Raw genomic sequence first — 26808 nt, 5'->3', positions numbered from 1 at the left:
AGGGGCTGCAAAACAGAGCAAATCCCCATAGACTCCCATGTTAAAAAAGACAGCAGAAATAAACATGTTTACAGCCTGGTACAAAAATCCATTTTAGGTTTAATAGGTCAGGTTTACATTCATGACAACTGTGGGGGGAGTGAATTTTTTTCTAACTCTCCCATTTTAAAGTAATTTAATCTTGAAATTCAGCAAATTTAGGGGCGTGTCCTTTTGATTGACAGGTACTCGATCTCCTGCTTCAAGTAAGAAGACGTAGAACAACTGTGGTTTTTAGCCGGTTAACAACGTGACTTAGCTTTAGCCCGCTTACCTCCATTAGCTGATTAGCTCCTGTTAGCTCTGGGTTAGCTCGGTTAGCTCTTAGCTACAGAAAGCTCGAAGTTCGCTCAATGACAATCATCCGCCATGATGCTCACAGCCCCCTCTCAGCTCCACCTCTTTGCCCATATTTGTATTTTCCGGGCGAGACGACGCGCATGATGTCTGCCAAGATAGCGATGGTAGGAACCGCCCATCGAGCTTCAATTCAGCTCTTCAGAAACCTACGGGTGACATCACAGAAGCTCTGTCCATCTCTTTATATACAGTCTATGGTGTGAAGAGAGATGCAGGATGAGATTACAATTCATATGACTCAACTTGTGGAGTGTTGAGACTTTTTTTCACCGCTCCACAAGCACATGGTGCGTTCAAGTGCTGGTGGAAAGCTGGGTGTACTGGATTGTAACCACATCTCAACGTTTTTTCCTCTCTAGTTATGTTAAAGCTTGGTTAATGGATGAAAAAATACTAATGCGATCAGACAGATTTAATGATGAGGAAGCTTTTTCAACACATCTGTTAGGTTGAAGGTAGAAATCTGCACCTGGTCCAGGTTTTCTTTCTTTGTCCCGATCCAGATGAAGTCAGTTGGTTTCTTAAGCCAGGTCATAAACTGGTTTCCATGACCACACTGGACTAACATGGTGGATTTGTGTATAACTGGACCACAGTGAACTGGATTAAACTGGACTCTGTCCTTAAAAGCACCGTGAGGCAACATTAGGTGCGTTTCCATTACACCTAGAATTCCGCAAAATTTAAATATTGCAATAAAATCCGCTAATGGAAACATCTACATTTAAAAAAAAAGTCTCAAAGGTCGTTAGAAAGGTTTTACACTCTCGTGAGGTGGTTTTTTCAGACGTTTCAACATAGAATCATATCGCAAAAATGTGACGGGAACACTTTTTTTGGCATTTACGTGTCCCCGGACATGACGTGAAGGGTCATAACCAGTTTGTTTCTAGAAAAGACGTCGCGGTGCAGAACAAACACCAAATTTCAAAATAAATGGAGAAAAGCATCAAAAAGAAAATCCCTAAATAACGCTACGTGGCTACTTCGCATAATCCACAATTTTTGTAAAAACTTTTACGAGATTTTATGAGACCTGAGGCTAAAGTGCTAAACACTGTTCAATGAAAATGCCCGTAAATCACAACTGTTGTTTGTCGAAACTTTTATTTTGCAAAAAAATGTCATGGAAACGCAGCTTTGTTGCGAAGTTGTCTGTATAAATAAAGCTTAATCAAAGTGAATTAATGTTTGTCCAGGCTGTGATGTGGGAACATGTGAACTTATTTAGTAAAGTTTCATGTTTATTTATTCATTCAGACACGCCGGCCCCATCAGAGATTCATTAATGTTTCCTACTGAAGTAAAACCAGTTGCTTTGGTTGCTCCCAACACCTGCAGCCTCACCGCGAGTTTACAGCTGCACATCTTCATCCTCCACATCATCCTCAGCAGATGCACATGCTGAGGCAGAAACACCTGCGTCAGCGTCAGATGTGGATCTGGTGGAGCTGCAGGAGGAGCTGCGCATACGGCGCTGCATGAAATATTGAAGCGGGTCCAGAAGAGCAGAACACCTGGCGGGGAAGGAGCCCGTGTACACCTCCGCACGCCGCCGACAGCGCTCCTCGCTTTGATCAGCGTCGTCAGGCGGCGAGCAGGCCAATCCCTCCGAACGCTCTCTGACCCAGATCGGAGGAAGTTTTCTGTGTCTGCTATTATGAGTTTCTGAGTGTGATGCAGCAGCTGGATTAACTTCGCTCTCACATTCCCTGAGAATGCAAAAAAAAAAAAAAAAAATCTGGATTTTTTTGCTTCACAATTTCAAAATAAATGATTTTGTTAAAAAAATTTATTCAGTTAAAATAAAATCAATTTTTGTTTTTTCAAATGAATAAAAATAATCATTTATGAAATTTTTCGTCATTTTTATAGTTTTTTTATTGATCTTTTTACTCGTCATCTTGGACATTATAGCAGAATCTAATCTAATCTAATGAACCTAATTGGGACAAAAGCATATCGTCACAGCCCTACAATTAATGGTGCAGCTGTGTAGATCAGCGTTTCCCAGTCCTGGTCCTGAAGTGCCACTGCCCTGCATATCTGTTACGGACATCACCATAGCAACGCGTTTATCAGCGCTTTCAGATCAGCTGGTTTTAGACAGGTGAATAAGAGAAATGCGCTTTAGCTTGACAACCTTTGTTTAACATAAAAACTACATCCATACCAAAACAAAATAGTTCCTACTTCAGGATATTTAGCCAGTTTTGGACAGAAGAAATAAAGATTTGTTATAAAATGTTTACTGTGTGGGACCATGGTGGAAGCTGATTAAACAAGTCGGACTCTAACAACGTGCCCCAGAGGGTTGTTCCTCCGCGTCATGCATTAAAACCGTGTAATGTACAAGTCCTTGTTGTTTCGTCTTACGTAACCTTCTGTTTCCTGGTGTTTGTCAGAGGTCAGTAGATGTTTTTCAGACTGTGTTTAACAGGAACTGCATCATATGTGTCTCACTGTGTTGTACTGCAATCATTTACTTCAGATTGTTTTTGGACAGCTTAAAGCTTCTGGTTGAAGCTCTGATTTCCAGTGAAGCAAACAGCGTTGACGGCTCCTTAAAGATATAAATGTGGGATTCCTGGTGGTTTAGAAGAAAACGACCTACGGTTCTACAAAGATCTTTCAGATCTCCTCCGTAAATCTTCTCCGTAATTCTTTTTCACACATAGATTTGTGTTTTCTTCACAGAGTCTCTCTCAAATAACGCTAATGTGTAGTGATTTTAGATATCAGTGATTGTCCCATGATGGCTTTATGGGTGCTGACGTAGTAAACAAATAAGTGATGAAGCAACAACACATAGTTAAGAATTAGCCACATTTTTATTTAAGCCTTTAAATCTTCATATTCAACAGAAGAAGTAAAGGACCGAAAACTTTTATCATAATCTGAAATCATTCTTTGTCTCTTCAGCAAAATACATAGGTATATATGAAATACAATTAAATAATTTTCGTATATGTTCTGTTTATTACTGCGTCAGTGTCATTGCAGTGCAACATGTGTCCAGCAGGGGGTATAAGACAGGTGTCGGACATTGTACAGACAGGGTTTGAAGCAAAGTTTTTACCTTTACGTGATGAAACAGGTGAATTTATCAGATGTGGCAGATTAGGCCTGAAAGGGTTAATAACAGTTCAGCCAATAACATGCTGTTCAGGTGGAGGAAGATGATGGAAGATGGAGGAAAATGTAGTCCTGGTAGCTCTGCAGAGCTCTGACTCGTGTTTTTTGCACTTTACCTAGCATGATCCTGCTTCACATTAAGTGTCGTTATATTGTCTAGGTGTGATTAGATTACTGTTGCCATGGTAACCCTGTTTCAAACCCGCCTCTGTCTTTGCAGCTGATCACCCCTCACGCCATCCGGGTCCAAACTCCCCCGCGACACATCCCCGGAGTGGTGGAGGTAACGCTGTCCTACAAGTCAAAACAGTTCTGCAAAGGAGCACCGGGACGCTTCGTCTACACGGGTGAGATTCCACACGCAGAAATCTCAACACGTTATTCCACACGCAGATATCTCGACATGTTATTCCACACGCAGAAATCTCGACACATTATTCCACACGCAGAAATCTCAACACGTTATTCCACACGCAGAAATCTCAACGCGTTATTCCACATGCAGAAATCTCAACACGTTATTCCACACGCAGAAATCTCGACACGTTATTCCACATGCAGAAATCTCAACACGTTATTCCACACGCAGAAATCTCAACACGTTATTCCACACGCAGAAATCTCAACGCGTTATTCCACATGCAGAAATCTCACCATCTTATTCCACACGCAGAAATCTCAACACGTTATTCCACATATAGAAATCTCAACATGTTATTCCACACGCAGTAATCTCAACACGTTATTCCAGATGCAGAAATCTACTCACATTATTCCACACGCAGAAATCTCAACACGTTATTCCACACGCAGAAATCTCAACACGTTATTCCACACGCAGAAATCTCACCATTTTATTCCACACGCAGAAATCTCAACACGTTATTCCACACGCAGAAATCTCACCATGTTATTCCACACGTAGAAATCTCAACACGTTATTCCACACGCAGAAATCTCACCATTTTATTCCACACGCAGAAATCTCAACACGTTATTCCACCACACGCAGACATCTCAAAACGTTATTTCACACGCAGAAATCTCAACACGTTATTCCACACGCAGAAATCTCGCCATGTTATTCCACACGCAGAAATCTCAACACGTTATTCCACACGTAGAAATCTCACCATGTTATTCCACACGTAGAAATCTCAACACATTATTCCACCACACGCAGAAATCTCAACACATTATTCCACATGCAGAAATCTCACCATGTTATTCCACACGTAGAAATCTCAACACGTTATTCCACACGTAGAAATCTCACCATGTTATTCCACACGTAGAAATCTCAACACATTATTCCACACGTAGAAATTTCAACACGTTATTCCACACGCAGTAATCTCAACACGTTATTCCACACGTAGAAATCTCAACACGTTATTCCACATGTAGAAATCTCAACATGTTATTCCACATGCAGAAATCTCAACACCTTATTCCACATGCAGTAATCGCAACACCTTATTCCACACGTAGAAATCTCAACACATTATTCCACACGCAGAAATCTCAACACGTTATTCCAGATGCAGAAATCTCGACACATTATTCCACACGTAGAAATCTCACCCTTTTATTCCACACGCAGAAATCTCGACACGTTATTCCACACGCAGAAATCTCAACAAGTTATTCCACACGTAGAAATCTCAACACGTTATTCCACACGCAGAAATCTCACCATTTTATTCCACACGCAGAAATCTCAACACGTTATTCCACCACACGCAGACATCTCAAAATGTTATTTCACACGCAGAAATCTCAACACGTTATTCCACATGCAGAAATCTCACCATGTTATTCCACACGTAGAAATCTCAACACGTTATTCCACACGTAGAAATCTCACCATGTTATTCCACACGTAGAAATCTCAACACATTATTCCACCACACGCAGAAATCTCAAAACGTTATTTCACACGCAGAAATCTCAACACGTTATTCCACACGCAGAAATCTCACCATGTTATTCCACACGTAGAAATCTCAACACGTTATTCCACACGTAGAAATCTCACCATGTTATTCCACACGTAGAAATCTCAACACATTATTCCACACGTAGAAATTTCAACACGTTATTCCACACGCAGTAATCTCAACACGTTATTCCACATGCAGAAATCTCAACACCTTATTCCACATGCAGTAATCTCAAGTTTTTCCACACGTAGAAATCTCAACACGTTATTCCACATGTAGAAATCTCAACACGTTATTCCACATGCAGAAATCTCAACACGTTATTCCACATGCAGTAATCGCAACACCTTATTCCACACGTAGAAATCTCAACACGTTATTCCACACGCAGAAATCTCACCATCGTATTCCACATGCAGAAATCTCAGCACATTATTCCACATATAGAAATCTCAACACGTTATTCCACACGCAGTAATCTCAACACGTTATTCCAGATGCAGAAATCTCGACACATTATTCCACACGCAGAAATCTCAACACGTTATTCCAGATGCAGAAATCTCGACACATTATTCCACACGTAGAAATCTCACCATTTTATTCCACACGCAGAAATCTCAACACGTTATTCCACCACACGCAGAAATCTCAAAACGTTATTCCACATGCAGTAATCTCAACACCTTATTCCACATGCAGAAATCTCAACACATTATTCCACACGTAGAAATCACAACACGATATTCCACATGCAGAAATCTCAACACGTTATTCCACACGTAGAAATCTCAACACATTATTCCACAGGCAGAAATCTCAACACGTTATTCCACACGCAGTAATCTCAACACGTTATTCCACACGTAGAAATCTCAACACGTTATTCCACACGTAGAAATCTCAACACATTATTCCACAGGCAGAAATCTCAACACGTTATTCCACACGCAGTAATCTCAACACGTTATTCCACAAGTAGAAATCTCAACATGTTATTCCACATGCAGAAATCTCAACACGTTATTCTACACGCAGAAATCTCAACACGTTATTCCACATGCAGAAATCTCAATACGTTATTCTACACGCAGAAATCTCAACACGTTATTCTACACGCAGAAATCTCAACACGTTATTCCACACGTAGAAATCTCAACACGTTATTCCACATGCAGAAATCTCAATACGTTATTCCACATGCAGAAATCTCAACACGTTATTCCACATGCAGAAATCTCAACACGCTGAAGGTTGGAGACAGTTCACCTCAGTTAAACCAGAAACAGTTTAACCTCCAGCGGATCTACGGATGTTTTCCAGCCTTTTCTATCCCATCCAGGAGCTTCACAATCCAGCCGCAACATGCAACATTTAAAATCCACAATAATCCGCCATTATTTATCTTATTCCCGTTAAAATAATAGACAACGATCACTGCTGTTTGCTCCTTCTGGTTATTCTTCATGCTTCATGATTTTACATCCTTTTAACCTCAGAATCCGACAAACCAGGCTGTCCTGAAATAAATATTGACTGTGGTTAAAAGGTTCGACCTTCATTGTTACATTAAACAAAAGAAACGATGACCAAATTGAGCAAAATGCTCAAAGGTACCCTAAATTTTTGATATCTTGGTGTGTTCTGGTGGATCAACTTGTCATTATTTACCTGAGTTTCGCTCCTGAACAGCAGAGATGTTCTGTTCATGAGGCGTATCAACATTTTTAGAGACATCCGGCTCCTTTGTGAGTGTCCGTGTTTGCATCGTTGCCTTTGTGCTTGTATCGGAGCGCTAGCATCATGAGTTCTGTGGCTGAAGGCTACAATAAAACTCACATTTAATTTAATATTAAAGCCTTAAATGTGTGAAAACTTCCAGGCCTGACAGGAGAATTTATGAACATGAATGAAGATTGTTGTGCTGAAGGTTTCTATAGCTTGAACGAAGGTGATATTTCTTGTTTTTTCCAGCTGAACACGACTCTCCTGAACAGTTAAACCTGCAGATTTTCTGACCTTCTGAACTCTGGCTCTCCCACGTGAATTTCCCCTTCAGCACATTCATGTTTTTCTGCACCTGCACCTTTTCTCGCTCATGTGAATAAATGATAGTTCTGTCCGTTGTTTAACGGCTCTCCCCCAATGGAAAGTTCAGGCTCCGCTCTCAGAGTTGGAGCTTCCAGCGGTTTGTGCGTCGGCTCTGTTATTGGCTGCAAACAGTTTTCTTCAAGCTGGATGTGAAGTAAACATTTTCCCCAGAGTGCCTTGCTGCTCTGCTCCTCTCGCCGCTCGCCCTTCAGACTCATTGTCAGCCGTCCGAAGCCTCCGTATCTTCCTGTCACATCGGTGCTTTTACTGCCTCTGATTATTCCGTCAGAATATCCAGATGTCATTCAAAGTAGCAGAAAGGTCAGATGGAAGGCTGTTTAGTCTGATAAGTAAATGTCATTGCGCCGTGTTCGGGCTTTCTGTTTAACACCAGTTTATCGTCTTTGTTGGAGGCGCTGCCTCCTCCGACGGCGGGACAGCGCAGAGGAGACGGACGCTCACAATGGACGCTCCGGCCGCCTCCTTTTCCAATGCTAATCTGTGATCCCATTTCCTGATACCGGAGACGGGCTGAGAGCTCTGCTTTCACGCTGTGAATAAAGCTGCTGTTGGAGGATGTTCTCCTCAGAAACACACCGGAGGAGCAGCAGGAGTTCAGACATCATGTTCACATCGCATCAGCAGCGAGGAGAGGAAGGCCGGCCGTCGTCTGGACGGATTCAGTCTCAGATTCAAGTCCAAAGCTAAATTGATGATTTGATGAGTGGCTGTAAAACACACAGTTAACCTGACTGTAGTTTGATTAGAAATAACAAATCTGAACATCCCTGAACTCATTCAATTCAATTCAATTCAATTCAATTCAATTCAATTCAATTCAATTCAATTCAATTCAATTTAATTTAATTTAATTTAATTCAATTCAACTTTATTTATATAGCGTCAAATCACGGTAATGCCATCTCAAGACGCTTTACAGACAGTAAAAAAACATGATGAAGCCAATCGATAACAGCCTATATAAGGAAACCAACAGATTGAGTTGAGTCCAACTCTATCTCCCATCCTGAGCAAGCACACGGCGACAGTGGGAAGGAAAAAACTCCCTTTTAACAGGAAGGAAACCTCCGGCAGAACCCGGCTCAGGACAGCCATCTGCCTCTGCTGTGTGGGGGGAAGAGGACAGAAAGACAACACATCATAACGTTGTACACTTTCTGTAACTGCCGAGGTCTTCCTCTCTTCTTCGAGCAGCTGCTGAAGGCGGCTATATTTCCACTGCAGGGTCTGGCTGGGGGCGGGACGGTTTGGCCAGTCGTACCCTTACCTGGTGTCAACGCATCGGCAGGACAGATGCAACAGCTGTATCACATTGTGATATCATCATGATGTCACAGCGGTGGAGCAGCGATGAGACGTGTTGACGACCAGCAGAGTCTCTGCCATCGTGTGGCGCCTTGTTCCCATGGAGACATGTTTGCTACGTGTTAGCGTTGGTGCCTTCTGGTGCGTGCGGACATCTTGGTACTCAACTGGGTTCTCCTACGATGAAGAGACCTGGAGGTTTTTCTTCTGGACCTTCCAGATCTTCTAGTAGATACTCCAGAGTTCCTCGGGGAGGCTTCAGTCATCCAGACGTCCTTCCTCTCAGCGGCTTCCTGATGAGATCGTCTTGGTTCTTTAAGAAGTTTGTGTCTGGGAAGTTCCAGCGTTACCTGTCAAGGTTCTCGGGTCCATCAGCTTCTTCATGGTAGTTGAGGAGGATTTGCAGGTCTTTAGTAGAAGCTGGTGTCCTTCAGATCCAGAGGTTTGTAATCTGGAGTTGGATGTCTTTATAGAGACTGGGAAGTTTACCGGGTCATGTTCACAGGTTCTGACTCCGGTCCATTAGCCAATCAGGGCACAGTATTCCCGAACGCGTCTTCATCAGCACGACGGCTCGAGCTGCCTCTCAGGTGCAGATGAAGGTGAGGTGACGAGCAGTGAGATCGGAGTATTTCCCAGATTCCCGACGCTCTTCCCCCCCGCGGCTTAAAGCAGCTTGAGGATTTGATCCCGCGGCTTGGCTGTGAAAACCTGGCCGAAGGCGAGGAACGCCGTGCGGAATGACAAGAAGGCTGCGAGGGGAGACGGAGTTAAACAGATTCATCCTGCAGCTCTCTGATCATCACTTACAGCTCGCAGCCGTTTGACTGCTTTTATCCAGCTTGTCAGGATGGAAGCGCTCATCCTGCATCTGCTCCAGCAGATCCGGTCCGGTTCTGGTCCAGTTTTTCCTACTTCCAGCTGGACAAACTAACAGGAACATCAGACCATAAATAAACAATAATGGAATTAAAATTACTTCAAGACTCGGTGAACTCATGAGATTCAAACTGACTTTGTGAGTGTGTTTGTGTATGTGTGTGTGTGTTCACGCGTGTGTGTGTGCACGTCTGTGTGTGTGTGTGTCTGCAGTAACATGCAGTAAAGTCTTCCTGCTGCTCCGTGTTGTGTTTGCAGCCTCAGGTTTCACCGACCTCGCAGCTGTGGGTGTTGAATGAGGCGGGTGGTGCTGCTGGGTCGACGCCGACCGCCTCACAGCTTGTAATGCACGGATCAATGCGGCCCGCGGGGGGAGGGAGGGGGGAGGGGGGAGGAGGGAGGGAGAGAGGTGGCGTTGGGGGATCGATGGGTGCTGAGTTATTGCGGCACTCGGCCACTGATTTTTAGAGAGCTGTGTTTTCCCAGGAAAGTCAATACCTCCAGGCTCCCCTCATTAATTTCAACCCCTCCATCCCCGCTGAACCTCCTCATCCTCCTGCAGCTGGGAGCAACTGGGAGCAACTGGGAGGGGGTGGGGGGCAGGATGATGAAGTCAGACTCAGATGATGGGAGAAAAGGAGGAGGATGTTAAAACAGGTCAGTTTCCCTCCAGATGCAAACAAAACCAAACTGGGCTTTTTTTCTGTAGCTGGTATCCAACCAGTAGGTGAACTAACATATGATGGACACTGGGAGTTCTGGTTTCTCTCTTGTCGTTTAGTTTTTTGTGACTTTAGTTTGTTTTTACAGCAACTGTCAGGTGAAGATGGTAAGAATGAGTCCGTCTACATGAACACATCAGATTATTCATGTAAACAGCAAAATCTGATGACTGGAAATCAGATTAACACACCTAGTTTTCATCCCAGTACGTGTATTCAGGCGTGTAGACCTGCATATGGGATTTATTTAGTCTCTTTGCTTCTGTGCATTCTCTTTGCTTCTTTTATTGTCATCCAATAAAAAAACAGAAGTGAAACAAGAAGCAGGAAGCGGGACATTCCATGTAGTTACACGTAGTCTATTAGCTCCTACGCTAGCAGCTAATAGCAGGACTTCAGGTGGGGGTGCTTTGAAAATGACTGGAAGTTACTTCACTACATACGTATTAATGGAGTGGAAAACGCAGAGCAGTTATGTTTCAGTATCACAGATCTGACTGGTCCCAGTATCTGATTGGTACCAGCTATCTTATTTGTCCCAATTATCTGACTGATCCCAGTTAACTGACTGGTCCCAGTTATCTGACTGGTCCCAGTTATATGACTGGTCCCAGTTATCTGACTGGTCCCTGTTATCTGATTGGTCCCAGTTATCTGACTGGTCCCAGTTATCTGATTGGTCCCAGTTAACTGACTGGTCCCAGTTATCTGATTGGTCCCAGTTATCTGACTGGTCCCAGTTATCTGATTGGTCCCAGTTATCTGATTGGTCCAAAGTATCTGATTGGTCCCAGTTATATGACTGGTCTGGTTAACTAACTGGTCCCAGTTATCTGATTGTTCCCAGTTATCTGATTGGTCCAAAGTATCTGATTGGTCCCAGTTATATGACTGGTCCCAGTTATCTGATTGGTCCCAGTTATCTGATTGGTCCCAGTTATCTGACTGGACCCAGTTAACTGACTGGTCCCAGTTATCTGATTGGTCCCAGTTATCTGACTGGACCCAGTTAACTGACTGGTCCCAGTTATCTGATTGGTCCCAGTTATCTGATTGGTCCCAGTTATCTGACTGGACCCAGTTAACTGACTGGTCCCAGTTATCTGATTGGTCCCAGTTATCTGACTGGACCCAGTTATCTGACTGGTCTCAGTTATCTGATTGGTCCCAGTTATCTGATTGGTCCCAGTTATCTGACTGGACCCAGTTAACTGACTGGTCCCAGTTATCTGATTGGTCCCAGTTATCTGACTGGACCCAGTTAACTGACTGGTCCCAGTTATCTGATTGGTCCCAGTTATCTGACTGGACCCAGTTAACTGACTGGTCCCAGTTATCTGATTGGTCCCAGTTATCTGACTGGTCCCAGTTATCTGATTGGTCCCAGTTATCTGACTGGTCCCAGTTATCTGATTGGTCCCAGTTATCTGATTGGTCCAAAGTATCTGATTGGTCCCAGTTATATGACTGGTCTGGTTAACTAACTGGTCCCAGTTATCTGATTGGTCCAAAGTATCTGATTGGTCCAAAGTATCTGATTGGTCCTAGTTATCTGACTGGACCCAGTTAACTGACTGGTCCCAGTTATATGACTGGTCCCAGTTATCTGATTGGTCCCAGTTATCTGATTGGTCCCAGTTAACTGACTGGTCCCAGTTATCTGATGTAAACAAGTTCACTGTTTGGTGTTTTATTGCAGGTTTGTCGTTTTTTGGATTTGACTTTCATCTGTTTTCAGTGTTTAGTTCCGGGATTATTCCAGATTTTTGTTGTTTTCCATGTTTGTAAGTTTTTACAGAGTAGAATTGTTGGATTTCTTGTTAAATCTTTTGTGTTGTTTGTTTGTGTTTGAGGGTTGTTGACTGATTCCAGGCTGGTTTCTGTGCAGATTAAACCTTCTGGTTTGGTGAGGATTATTCTGCTGCTGCAGGGAAACAAACCTGGTTTCATTTGGATCTAAGAGTTTCCATAACGTTCCGTTTCTCCGACTTGATCCCGGAGTTTCTTTCTTTCTTTCTAAAGTTTCAGGATGATGATGCTTCTCCACAGTTAAATCTTCATCCTCTTTGTCGTCCTGCTGAAGGAACTCGTCTGGCATTAATGTGAAGATCCGTCTTGTTCTGATGAGTCTGATCTTCCTCCTCCTCTTCCTCCTCTCACTGGAGATTGAACAGCCAGATTCTTCTGCTCAGGAGGAAGAGAAACTCTCTGTGCGCCATTCATGGTCCAGAAATCCTTTGTTCTGGTTCTGGACAAGACCTGGTTCTGTAGATTCTGTTCCATCAGATTTCTGCTGATCGTATAAATCACACGGTTGCCACGGTAACGAGGTGTGTGAACGCTGGGAGTTGCGATCAATCTGCAGCTGACTGTAATAACCTGCTAATAAAGCATGTGAGCTCACGGGTCAGACTCACCTGAACCCGATTTGATCATCTGATGATGCAGGATGACATCATCACAACCGTCCAATCAGTGAGTCCGAGTTGCATCATGTGGTTTCCAGTCAGAAGTCAGAGAGGAAATTTAACTGAACCGTGTTCACAAATGGTTTTCTGGCTCAGGTCTCCGATGCACCTGGAACACATCAGCTGATTGTTCCATGTAGAGGTGGAGGCGGAGGTTTTCCCTCCACCTTCCTCCTCCTCCTCCTCCTCCTCCTCCTCGTCTGAAGCACTGCTCGCTAATTGACTTCTGAATTTTTATTGTTTAATTACTGTCAGAGTAACACATGGAGGCAATTATGTGCAACTGGCTGCGGATCAGCTCGCAGCAGCGGAGGGAACAAAACGAGGAAGACGCTCGCCGTTTTCCATGGCTCCACGCGAGGCGACGGCTGGAGGCTGAAGGCCTCCGTCTAACGTGCACGCAGGAAGTTTTCAGACTCGTCCAAAACAGGAAAAAACAACATAAAAAAAAACATTTTTCTTTAATAAACTGGACTGATGAGTTTGTAGACATTGTGAAAGAAACTTGATGTGATCACACCTGTATGAGTCAGAGGCGACGCTTCACATGATGAGTTCAGGTTCACCTGACTGAGATGAACGGATGAATGCAGGAAGTTGGTTTTGACTCGCTGAAATAAACGCTTTAAACACACGCCGTTTCCCAGCGGTAACAGGACAGCAGTCACATGACACTGACTATAAAAGCCTTCATCTTCATCATCAGTCATCATTCTGACTGGTAAACTGTGTTTAGAGCATGTTTCCTACAGACTGGTGAAATATCAGGTCAACATGGAGACCAGAACATATTTCCAGCTGAAAACTGGTCTCAACACACCAGAGGATCGCTGGAAGAGGATCACAAAGGATATAGGAGATCGTTTTTTTACATTTTCCTCTTCCTGAATAACTCAGTTTGATTTATTAAAATGTAGCAGAGAGAAACAGGAAGAAGAAAAGAAAACTAATCAGGACAAACTTCACATCATTTTTTTGTCTTATTTGTGCAACGACAAATACAAAAGTTGGGACAAAAGGAATTCAGTGATTTCCAAACCTGATCAACCGGTGATTTCATCCCAGTAGAAGATAAACAACATGTCAGACGTTGAAACTGAGACGTTTTTATCATTTCATGGAAAATACGAGCTCAGCAACACGACTGTTAAACGTCGTTTCAGGATGATGTTTAGCATAGTTAGCATCATTAGCATCGTTAGCATCTCCTCTTCTTCTAACATCTGTAAACATCTGGGAAGCGAGGAGAGCAGCTGCTGGAGTTTTAGGAGAGGAACGTCGTCCCGTTCTGGTCTGATGCAGGATTCCAGCTGCTTCCATGAAGCTCCAGATGTTTTGTACTGGTGAAACTGGACTGCAGCAGACCAGTTCTCCTGTTCCACCATGCTGCTGTGATGATGCAGGATGTGGTTCAGCATGGTGGAATCTGCAAGGTCGTCCCTGAAAGAGACGTTGTCTGGATGGGAGCATACGCATGCGCATTGATTTCTTTCAGACTGGTGAAGCTTTGTCCGTCTTTCCATCTGAGAGACTCTTCCTCTCTGAAATGCTCCTCATCTTACCGGCCTGTTGCCAGGTAACCTTGTTAGTTTTCCTTTTTTTCCTCCAGCTGTTTTTGATCATTGCATTTCCAGCTGTTGCTCCTGTTCCAGCATTTTGCAGATGTGCTGCTGCATCACATTCAGCATCAGCTCATTATTTCACGTTTCAGTTTAAACATCTGACATAGGAATCGGTTGTCGTTTGTTAAATGTGTCTTCATTTGAGTTCTGAATATTCAACAGAATCAAAAATGTGTGTTTTAGGTGTCTGATCCTAAACAGCTCCTCCTGTCAGGTTGTGTTGAAAGCTCACATCTGTGTGAGGCTCCAAATAAAGCTTAAAGGAAAGCGGTTTGAGAGGTGATGCAACTCCTGCAGAACCGAGCCGAACTGCAGCTTCGCCTCACGTCAAACTGCTGCAGGACAGAGAGAAAACTGTCTCCTGATCAATCAGTGGAGTCACTAGCAGCCTCCTTTGCCCGCTGCTCAAATCGATGCTCGTAGAAATATCATGAACTTTAAACTGTGATTGACAGGCGGCGCAGCCTCCGAGCACCGCTGTGATCAGTCCTAACCGAGCAGCGGAGGTGACACGACCAGCTGTTTACTCCTGTCTTATCAGCTCGGGAACACTTAGCCCTGAGTTTCGGCTGCAGGTTTTCTCTCTGTCTGCAGATGACCAGATGCTGCAGCAGCTGGGAAACGCCATCCATTGTCCAGCGTATGTGGACACATGGTAGCAGGGGTGGACGGGGACTGGGACTCATCCCGGCAGCTGGGAGGGGCAGAGGCAGGGAACCCTCCGGATGGGTAGGTTTGTAGGTTTAGTCGATGACCATCTCATTCACTTTTCTGGAAGCTTCCAGATGATTCCTGTTGTCCTTCGTCCCATTTTACCCCAGTTGGGCTGAATATTCTCCCACCATTAAAGCCATCAGGTCCTCGTTGCCAGAGACCTCCCTGTCTCTTCTCTGAGCTCTCTCTGGTGGGTAAAAGTCAGTCTGATGTTGACTCCTGTCTCATCTCTTACATCTCAGTCTGTCTTCTGCTCCGTTGATGTCCTCTTGCTTTTCTCATGGAGCACGTTCAGAACGGCAGCATGTTGCTGGCGCGTAACGTGAGACTCAGTTGCAACGTGACGCGGAGGTTTCTCAGCCTCGTTGCGGAGTGGCGCCATCAGATGATGGATGTCACTGTGACATCAGAGCGAGTCAGAAACAGAAAGTTACGTAGCTCGGCTTTAACATGATGTTTTTATGTTTGTAAAGACTAACAGATATACGGTTTAAGTTTTAGTTTGCTCCTCTTCCTCCAGGCGACGTAACCTGGTTAACGTTGATGCTCTTTAAGGTGTTTAATACGCAAAGTTGTTTAATTTCTTATGAATTACTCCAAATAGATTCTCATCTCTGACCTGTGAGCTTCATGCTGTTTAAGACTAAATTCCCAATTTTTTCCAGTTGAAAGCAGCACGACTGCCTTCATAAAGAGGAGGAAGAGGAGGAAGAGGAGGAAGAGGAGGGCTTTCAGGTCAGCAGGTGCTGGTTAAGACGCCTCCTCCTCCTGCTGTGGTAACTCCCTTCACATCAACATGACTTCAGTCTGGCAAACTTCTTCAGCAAGTCTTACTATTTTTGCTCAGTTATAAGTGATGAAACCAAACATTACTAATGCGTCAAAAATACCCTCTGAGATCCCGTACTCTGTCTTCCTTTCGACCTTCGTCTTGTGAAGACGTCTAAAACGTTTTCTGAAAAGCTGAAAGTTAAACTGCGAGTCTGAAACAAGCAGAACTCCTCCGGACGTTTCCCACCTCAGCTGCTGGTTTATCAAACATCTGACTGGAAATGCAGCTGAAAACCAGCCTGAGCGGTGGAAGGAGATCCAGATGTTCTCTGCTGAGCAGCTGGACTTTCAGCCAGAAGACGGTGGTTCCCGTCTCAGACGGCTCCGTCTGGACTTTTCTAGTCGCTTCGGGAACATGGAGACGTCTTGTCTTTGAGTAAACACAGGTTTAACACTCGTCATGGAGACGTGGAGACGTGGACACGTGGACACGACGACACGTGGAGAAGTGGAGACGTGGACACGTGGACACGACGACACGTGGAGAAGTGGAGACGTGGACACGTGGACACGACGACACGTGGAGAAGTGGAGACGTGGACACGTGGAGACGTGGAGACGTGGAGACGTGGAGAAGTGGAGACGTGGAGACGTGGAGACGTAGAGACGTGGAGACGTGGACACGTGGAGACGTGGAGACGTGGAGACGTGGAGAAGTGGAGACGTGGAGACGTGGAGACGTGGAGACGTAGAGACGTGGAGACGTGGACACGTGGAGACGTGGAGACGTGGAGAAGTGGAGACGTGGAGACGTGGACACGTGGAGACGTGGAGACGTAGAGACGTGGAGACGTGGACACGTGGAGACGTGGAGACGTGGAGAAGTGGAGACGTGGAGAAGTGGAGACATGGACACGTGGAGACGTGGACACGTGGACACGTGGAGACGTGGAGACGTAGAGACGTGGAGACGTGGACACGTGGAGACGTGGAGACGTAGAGACGTGGAGACGTGGACACGTGGAGACGTGGAGACGTGGAGAAGTGGAGACGTGGAGAAGTGGAGACATGGACACGTGGAGACGTAGAGAAGTGGAGACGTGGAGAAGTGGAGACGTGGAGACATGGAGAAGTGGAGACATGGAGAAGTGGAGACATGGACACGTGGAGACGTGGAGAAGTGGAGACGTGGAGACATGGAGAAGTGGAGACATGGAGAAGTGGAGACATGGACACGTGGAGACGTGGAGAAGTGGAGACATGGACACGTGGAGACGTAGAGAAGTGGACACGTGGAGAAGTGGAGACGTAGAGACGTGGAGAAGTGGAGACGTGGACACGTGGAGACGTGGAGACGTGGACACGTGGAGACGTGGAGACGTGGAGACATGGACACGTGGAGAAGTGGAGAAGTGGAGACGTGGAGACGTGGAGACGTGGAGAAGTGGAGACGTGGAGACGTGGAGACATGGACACGTGGAGAAGTGGAGAAGTGGAGACGTAGAGAAGTGGAGACGTAGAGAAGTGGAGACGTGGAGAAGTGGAGACGTGGACACGTGGAGACGTGGAGACGTGGAGACGTGGAGAAGTGGAGACGTGGAGACGTGGAGACGTGGAGACGTGGAGAAGTGGAGACGTGGAGAAGTGGAGACGTGGAGACGTGGAGACATGGACACGTGGAGAAGTGGAGACGTAGAGAAGTGGAGACGTGGACACGTGGAGAAGTGGAGAAGTGGAGACGTAGAGAAGTGGAGACGTGGACACGTGGAGACGTAGAGAAGTGGACACGTGGAGAAGTGGAGACGTGGACACGTGGAGACGTAGAGAAGTGGACACGTGGAGAAGTGGAGACGTGGACACGTGGAGACGTAGAGAAGTGGACACGTAGAGAAGTGGAGACGTGGAGACATGGAGAAGTGGAGACATGGAGAAGTGGAGACGTGGAGACATGGACACGTGGAGACGTAGAGAAGTGGACACGTGGAGAAGTGGAGACGTGGAGACGTAGAGAAGTGGAGACGTGGAGAAGTGGAGACGTGGAGACGTAGAGAAGTGGAGAAGTGGAGACGTGGAGACGTGGAGACGTAGAGAAGTGGAGACGTGGAGACATGGACACGTGGAGACGTAGAGAAGTGGACACGTGGAGAAGTGGAGACGTGGAGAAGTGGAGACGTGGAGACGTAGAGAAGTGGAGACGTGGAGACATGGACACGTGGAGACGTGCATCGAAGGCATCGGCAGGTCATCCAGGAAACGTGGCGTAGGCGTTTAGAGAAGGTGGGATCTGCAGATGGATCCAGTTGTGTGTTCTGTAGAGCGTGTGGTAGGTGAGTCGGGACTTGTTGCTCCCTGAACGTGACGGGTTTCTTCTTCTTTGATCTCGGCCGTCGTGCCGTCTTTTATTAGACAGCAGCCGCAGTCGGCGCTCCGCCGGGACTTCCCCCCTCGGCAGAGTCGCACCACATTTCATCAAAGACGCCTCGGTGCCGCTCCACTTTGGGAACGGGGACTCGTGGAACTAATGTCGGGTAATTAGCCATTTCTGCGGGGGCATTTTCAGCCGCCGCTCCAGAAAATAACTTCTCAGGTGGGGAGCCTATTTCTTTGAGGCACTCTTGTTCCGCTTGGCTCCAATCACGGGGAGGTAATTATTCTCTGATTAACCTGCTGGATCTCGGAGGATGTTCAGTCCAAGACTCCTGGAGGAGCTCTGAGGATACCTGGCAGGAAGAAGATCCCTGACCCATGACATCATCGTCATGACGATGTCGTGACCTCATTCCTCAGTGACGTATCCTTGAGCCAAAAATCCCTTACAAATGTGGATTCATCCGTTGCTGAAATTAGTCCCAAAGAAACTTTTTCACTAATTTATACACAAAATTACAGCAGTAACGTTTGGTTTAGTTTGAGTTATTTTGATAATTCGGAATATTTCAATAAATGATGAGCAACAGGAGCGTAACGTCACCAGGTTTTGTCTATAGTTTCTGAATTTATAGCAGTCTTTTTTACTCGTCCTGGTCTCTGTGTCCAGTGATCCAATTTCTGATGATGATGTAGATGAATAAACAACAAAACAGCTTGTTCTAAACAGAGTAAAGAGATATCTGAAGCGTTACGTTTTTTCAGGAATCGTCAAAATATTTAGCAGACAATAAAGAGAAAATTCAGACATGAATCGACATAATTGTTCGTTTCAACCTAAAATTTCACACATTAAACATCAAAACAGAAAACAAAATGATGACAAGACAGATAAAAATCATTTTGCTCCTCACTGGATCTCAAACGGAGACAAATCCAGGCGAAACGCCTCGTAGCAACTGTCCAGCACGGCGGCGGAGGGATGATGGTATGGGGTTGTTCTGCAGCCACAGGACCTGGACATGTTACTGGGTGGACCATGAACTCCTCTGGATAGTCAGATGAGAGTCTGCCTGAAACACGAGACAGTGATCCAGACAGCAGCAGATCCGGTCCGGTCCGATCTGCTGCGAACCCGAACGAACTGAAGCAAAGTCGGAAAGAAGAGCGGAAACATTCCTCCACAACCCCGACAGAGACGGATGACGACATCTGGGACGTAAAAGTGGCATAAACCACCGCTGCTCCGTTGTTTACGAGACGTTTTCGGTCCTGGACAATCACCGAACCGGATCTTCTTCTTCTTCTTTCTTTGACCGTGATCATTTTGGGGAATATCGCCGTCTAGTGAGTGGTTAAGTCGGGTCTTCCTTCCCGCTCAGACTGGGCCGTCCTGCTGGGAATGCGTCCTGCTGGGAACGCGTCCTGCTGGGAACGCGTCCTGCTGGGAACGCGTCCTGCTGGGAACGCGTCCTGCTGGGAACGCGTCCTGCTGGGAACGCCCTGCTGGGAACGCGTCCTGCTGGGAACGCGTCCTGACCCTCCTCCTGCTTAATGGTCCAGCTGTGAAGGAAACCTGAAAACCTCTCTCCTATCAGGATGACTTGTGGTTAAAGATGAGACCAGCTGGCTCAGACACACCGCCGCCTCTCTTCTTCTTCTCCTTCTCCGTGCGGTGCGTTGACGGAGTGATGAATAGAAAGTTGGAGGAATAAAACAGCAGATCAATAAGCAGCTGAAAGGAGGCGTCCGGCTGTTATGGCAGCTCATCAGCAGCCTCGGTCCCATCTGACGCCTCTCGGCCACTTGACAAGCAGCAAAACAAATCAGCATGTTGTGCGCCTGTCGGACCTCTGCCTCATCAGTGGCGGTCACAAGGCCGAGCGGCGTGCTGACCGGCATCAATCACACGGCCGCAGGAGACGGCGAATGGTGGGCCGCGTTTCGTCGAGGGAGCCGCTCTCACTCGGCGGTTTCATCTGGATTCTGGAGTCTATTTGACATGATGAGTGTAATACAGGAGGAAGCCACGCATCAGAGGCATGACTGCGCCTTCAACAAGGCCATCACCGTGGAAACAGAAAGGTAAAGGTGAGCCGGGAGCCCCCCCCCCGCCCTGGTTCAGAGTGCATATTTCATCATATTTCATCTCCGGCTGGTAAATATGTGCAAACCAGCAGTGTAGGAAAACACTCAGAGTGAGAGGTTGCAAATGGAAAACAGGCCGAGATGAATAAATATAAACAGCTGAGAGGAGGAGGAGGAGGAGGAGCGGCATGGAGGCGAGGAACGGACCTGCAGGGATGTGATCCAACATCCTCCCGTCCAGAGCCTGATCCTCCGATCTGGGATCAGCCAGATGTTCCAGGCTGAAGAAGAGGACGACTTTAATCTGAGGTCTGACTGCAGGTTCAGATTCATGTATTTCTTCTTAAACATGCAGTCAGAAATCCAACATGGTGGAAACACTCGGAGACATGTTGTCTCCACGTTGACATGAAGCATCACACATCATGATGAGAATCTCCTGTTCCACCACGTCCCAAAGCTGCTCTGCTGGACTGAGATCTGGTGACTGTGGAGCCGTTGGAGGACAGTGAACTCATCGTCATGGTGGAGATGATGTGAGCTTTGTGACATGGTGCATCATCCTGCTGGAAGTTTCCATCAGAAGATGCTACACTGTGCTCAGAAAGGGATGGACATGGTCAGCAGCAGGACTCAGGTAGGCTGTGCTGGTTAAACTATGTCATACTGGTACTAAGGGGACCAGACTGGGACCAGAAAACCTCCCCCCACCATTCCACCAGCAGCAGCCTGAAGCCTTGATCCTGACGGCAGGATGGATCCATGTTGTCATGATGTTTCCAGCAGATTCTGATCCTACCATGTGGATGTGGAGCTGAACTGGAGACTCATCAGACCAGCAACGTTTCTCCATCTTCTATTGTCCAGTTCTGGTGAGTCTGTGTGAATTGTAGCCTCAGTTTCCTGTTCTTACTGACAGGAGGGAACCCGCTGTGGTCTTCTGCTGCTGGAGACCATCTGCTTCCAGGCTGGACGTGTTGTGTGTTCAGACATGATGTTCTGGTTGGAACCAGTGCTGACTGGACTTCCTGTTGTCTGTCCATCATCTCCAACCAGTCTGTCCATTCTCCTCTGACCTCTGACACCAAGCAGACGTTCTGGTCCAGACAACTGCTGCTCGCTGAATGTTTTCTCTTCTTCAGACCTTCTCTGGAAACACTGGAGATGGTTGTGTGTGAAAATCCCAGTAAACACTCAGACCAACAAACATGCCGCGTTCAAAGCCACTTAAATCTCCTTTTCTTCCTCGTTCTGATGCTCAGTTTGACCTTCAGCAGGTCGTCTTCATCATGTCTCCATGGCTAGATGTACTGAGTTGCTGTCGTGTGATTGGCTGGTTAGATATTCGTATTAACAAGGTGGACATGATGAAGCTGATGATGAGTGTAAACATTTAACGGAACACTGAAAATATTGATCAGATCCGTGGAGGAAAGATCTGCAATATCTATTAATAAAGTGATGATGTGGTAGGTCATGTCCTGGCCCCTCCCCCTACCATGGCCCCTCCCATGTATTGGCTCCTCCTCTGCATTGGCTCCGCCCCCTCTGCTCCTTGCGTGATCCGAGGTTTTTTTATTTGCAGCTTTTTCCACCAACGATTTTCTCTTTCTCGGCTGTTTAGCAGGAGGAGGCAAATAAACCAAGTCGGGAAATCTCAGCCATGTTTGTCTTCCGAGTTTCTTCTTCACTACTTTCTATTTTCATCCTAACACGCTGTTTATATGCAGGGTGTGGCTATCAGGTATGCACTGCTGGAGGGGGAGGAGGGGAGCCGGGAGAAGAAGCTTAGGGAATATAAGAAATGAACAACTTCATTTGGGTCGGAACGTTTGGATTGGTCCGAGTTTTTACAGGTTTACTGTAAACTGAGGGGTCTGACTATATTTCCTATTGTTCATGATTACAGAATGTATAGACTACTATCAGGACGAGGAACCACTTCACCCAGAGGAACACGTCTCTGATCAGGATTTTCTCCTGGAGCTTTAATGGTGATATCTTCATGGATGGGAAGACATCAGGAAGTTCTGGTTCTTGTTGAGCGGACCAGTTTGCCGCCACAGGAAGCGGCGGCTTCTCGGATCTCTGCTGAGCATCGCCGCTTGTCTCCTCTCATCCTGAAAACCTGCCATCAACAAAGGAGCTTACAGCCCGCTTCTCCTCCTCTTCGTCTCCTTTCTTCCCCTCCTCCTCCTCCTCCTCTCCTCAGTCACTTAGTCGCCTGATAACGCAGCGTGGCGATCAGCAGGACGCCGACCAACCGTCTGATCACTTTCACAGCGAGAGGAGACGCTGAGAAATACTTGATTTAATATCTCTCCTCTCCTCCTCCTCCTCCTCCTCCCTCCTCTCCTCCTCCTCCTCCCCTCCTCTCCCCCCCCCCTCCTCTTCTCTCCCCCCCTCCTCCTCTTCTCTCCTCTCCCCCCCTCCTCCTCTCCTCAATAGGAGGATCAATAGGAATTAGGAAGGAGAAAGTGCCGCTGATGCCTGGAATTGCAGCATATGTTTACACTAAACCAGGCAATCTGTCTTCATATGGCCGCTGTAATGCGAGGGGGGGGGTCAGGGTTCGCCCTGCCAGCCGCCGCTCTCCGATTACTCCTGCTCTTAGGAGGAGGCAGCCGGTATCGATTGGCTGGGAGGAGCACGGGGCCCTGCAGGCAGCCAATGAGGCGCTGGGGTCGGAGTGTGGCGAGATTTTAATAAGACGCAGTAATGGGCTTAAATTGTGAGGGGGGGTCGCCTGTCCTGAGCTTCATTAAAAGCTTCTCCTCCTGCTCCTCCTCCTCCTCCTCCTCCTCCTCCTCCCGCTCCTCCTCCTCCCGCTCCTCCCGCTCCTGCTCCTCCCGCTCCTGCTCCTCCCGCTCCTCCTCCTCCCGCTCCTGCTCCTCCTGCTCCTCCTCCTCCTGCTCCTCCTGCTCCTCCTCCTCCTGCTCCTCCTATAAGTTTCTTCTTTACAAAAACAAACTTTATTGACAGAAGTTTCAGATCAACATGAACCGGGTCCGTTTCAGCATGTTGGACCGAGTCAGAACCAGCTGGAGGAGGACCAGAACCCGACCCAGAAAAACCTCCGGAGTTTGACTGATGCAAACTTCATGAACGGGACAGAAACTCGGCTGGGACATAAAGGTCCAGTTGTTTTGGGTCAAACTGTTCAGATAGGAGGCCTTGTCCCGGTTCTGGTCCTGATGGAGGTTTTCCTTCCCGGTTCTGGTCCTGATGGAGGTTCTCCTTCCCGGTCCTGGTCCTGATGGAGGTTTTCCTTCCTGGTTCTGGTCCTGATGGAGTTCTCTTTTCTGGTTCTGGTCCTGATGGAGGTTTTCCTTCCTGGTTCTGGTCCTGATGGAGGTTTTCCTTCCTGGTTCTGGTCCTGATGGAGGTTCTCCTTCCCGGTCCTGGTCCTGATGGAGGTTTTCCTTCCTGGTCCTGGTCCTGATGGAGGTTTTCCTTCCCGGTTCTGGTCCTGATGGAGGTTTTCCTTCCCGGTTCTGGTCCTGATGGAGGTTCTCCTTCCCGGTTCTGGTCCTGATGGAGGTTTTCCTTCCCGGTTCTGGTCCTGATGGAGGTTCTCCTTCCCGGTCCTGGTCCTGATGGAGGTTTTCCTTCCCGGTTCTGGTCCTGATGGAGGTTTTCCTTCCCGGTTCTGGTCCTGATGGAGGTTCTCCTTCCCGGTTCTGGTCCTGATGGAGGTTCTCCTTCCCGGTCCTGGTCCTGATGGAGGTTTTCCTTCCCGGTTCTGGTCCTGATGGAGGTTCTCCTTCCCGGTCCTGGTCCTGATGGAGGTTTTCCTTCCCGGTTCTGGTCCTGATGGAGGTTTTCCTTCCTGGTTCTGGTCCTGATGGAGGTTTTCCTTCCTGGTTCTGGTCCTGATGGAGGTTTTCCTTCCTGGTTCTGGTCCTGATGGAGGTTCTCCTTCCTGGTTCTGGTCCTGATGGAGGTTTTCCTTCTGGTTCTGGTCCTGATGGAGGTTTTCCTTCTGGTTCTGGTCCTGATAGTGGGAACCAGACTGGGAACTCTTCAGGCAGGTTGGGAATGCTGGATCCTGTATCCAGACCCTGAACCTGAACCTGATCCTCCTTCAGGAACACAGATAAAAAGTTTTGTTCGTGTTCAGGATGACGATCGAGGACGGAATAAAACAGGATTCCCATCATGTTTCTTTTCCCGCTGGAACTCTGAAAGTTTCTGGACTTTCGCTCCGAGTGGAATAAAAAAGCTGGAAGTTTAGTTTGGAAAGCCGGACCGGGAAACGGATCTAGTCACACACGAGCATCACTTCCAGAAGGGAAACCTTTCTGCTTCCTCTTCGGATGAAGAGTTCAGTGTCTGGGATCCCTCCTCCTCCTCCTCCTCCTCCTCCTCCTCCTCCTCCTCCTCCTCCTCCTCCCTCTGAGGCTAAATGGGTTTTTATTCTATTGCAGGAGCCTCTCACTTGTGTTAGAAGTTGGGATGTGAGTACGCAGCGTCAGGAGGCGATCCGGTTTGGGATTCGCTGCTGATTGCTGCTCTCGGCGTCCCGCTGCATTATCTCCATTCATCCTCCGCTGCTCCGCATCCCTCCAAAAAGTCTCTTTGGGATCCCACAATGAATCCCTCTTTCATCCACGGCGGCCGGAGGTAATAGATTCAGGCGGCGCTGCTCTCTGCTTCCTCTCAGGGAGGCGGGGACGCAACACATCCAACACGGCGGCCCCTGCGGCGAGGGCCCCGTCCCTCAGCACTCTGTCACCCTTCAGATATCATCCCCACCCCAGTCGCAGCCTGAAAGCCCCTTTTTCTCCTCCGCCGCCGCTTGAAATGCGCTCCGACAAATTTGATTTAGCAGCTCACCGTTGCCCATTCCCGGAGAAAGAAAACAAATATTGTTATAATGGTAATAACATCTATTTGGAGCAGCGGCGACAAACGGCGGCGGGGCCCTTTGAAGGAGACCCCTCCACGCTGCCGTATAGCTGCCTTATTCTTATTCATGAAAGCCGCGGTTATGCATATTAGCACAAACTAGCTATTCTACTCAGCAGCATTTGGAGTGTCAATCATCCTTACAGAATACAAGAGCCAACGGTGACAAAAGCGGAGTGGGCACGATCGGCTGACAAATTGTCCCCAAAGTCAAATTTGACAGCCTTTTATGATTAATGGGCTTGATTATGGAGAAGTATCTCCCTGAACTCATTTCCGGGTGTTTCTCCAGCTCTGAGAGGAGGAGGAGGAGGAGGAAGGCTGATTGTTTGCAGAGGTGAATGAGTGGAGGAAAAGAGAAAGAAAGGCTCGGTGGAGGGGAGCTTGGATTGAATTAGCGCTGGAGGAGTGATGAAGAGGCAGAGCGAGGAGGAGTGTGAGGTCTCTCACTTAATAACCAGCAGCAGCTGGCTGTGTTAGCGCTGTTAGCTGCCGCTGCTAATCAGAACCAGCAGAGCGAAGCCGGATCAGAGATCATGTTCTGGTCTGGAGGTGTTTCTTCGGTCCATACTGGAGCACGGACCTGCCGCAGGTTTCCATGGCGATAAAACAGCTTTAAACGGTTTGGTCACCGTTGGAACATCTCGACATCAAAACTAAAAAACGATCAGAAACTTTATCGGAGCTTGATCTGAAAAGTTATTGAATGTGCAAACAGGAAACTGGATTTTATTCTGAGGAACAACTGTTTTTTTTTTTAAATGTTTTTATTTCTTGTCATTTATTTTATCCTTATTTATCCTGTTTTTCATGTTTAATTAAAACCAGAAATCTGAAGAGAAACTCCGGATGGATGCAGAGACTATAAAGTCCACGGAGACAAAAAAAAGTCTTTTCCAATAAAAACACGTTCAACTTATAAAAACAACAACATTAAAGTTAAAGTAAATTTTGTATTGAAAAGATCTTGGAGCCGAAGAGAACCGATCTTTTCCATCGTTTGCACAATTTTGCAAAATAAATAGAAAAATAAAATTAAAATCCAGATTATCAAGGGGAGCATTATATCTATGATGCTTCCCTTGGAAAAGTAAATTTGCCCAGCACATCCATTTTGCCTGCTTAAATGCTGGACAAGTCAAGAAAAAGAAAAAGGGAAAAAAGGCAAACAATTCCAATAATCCAGACTATAAAAACAAATCCTAATAAACATGATATTGGAAGCATGCAGCCGAGTCTCCCAGACCTCACAGAGACGTGAACGGCACAAAGAGGGAAAATTCCAGGAAAAAGCTGCAGATTAAAGCCGTCAAATAGCAAATATCAGAAGTAGAAACAAACAAAAAAAAAACAACAGAGTTTGAATAAAAACGTA

At 46.7% G+C, this 26808-nt stretch overlaps 1 protein-coding gene across 3 annotated transcripts in view; it reads left to right on the top strand.

The window, feature by feature from the left end:
* LOC306763421 (transcription factor COE3-like) overlaps positions 1–26808 on the top strand; it is a 208660-nt gene that overhangs the window by 140242 nt on the left and 41610 nt on the right. For all 3 annotated transcript variants that reach the window (XM_079250214.1, XM_079250215.1, XM_079250213.1), the window contains exon 10: positions 3755–3881. In XM_079250214.1, the coding sequence (XP_079106340.1) occupies positions 3755–3881 (127 nt within the window). The remainder of the gene's footprint in view (positions 1–3754; positions 3882–26808) is intronic.

The sequence above is a fragment of the Telmatherina bonti genome (genome assembly GCF_933228915.1).
Source record: "Telmatherina bonti genome assembly, chromosome: 12".
NCBI classification, from domain to species: Eukaryota; Metazoa; Chordata; class Actinopteri; order Atheriniformes; family Telmatherinidae; genus Telmatherina; species Telmatherina bonti.
The sequence above is the reverse complement of the archived record's forward strand: the minus strand, read 5'-3'. Positions and strand labels throughout refer to the sequence as shown.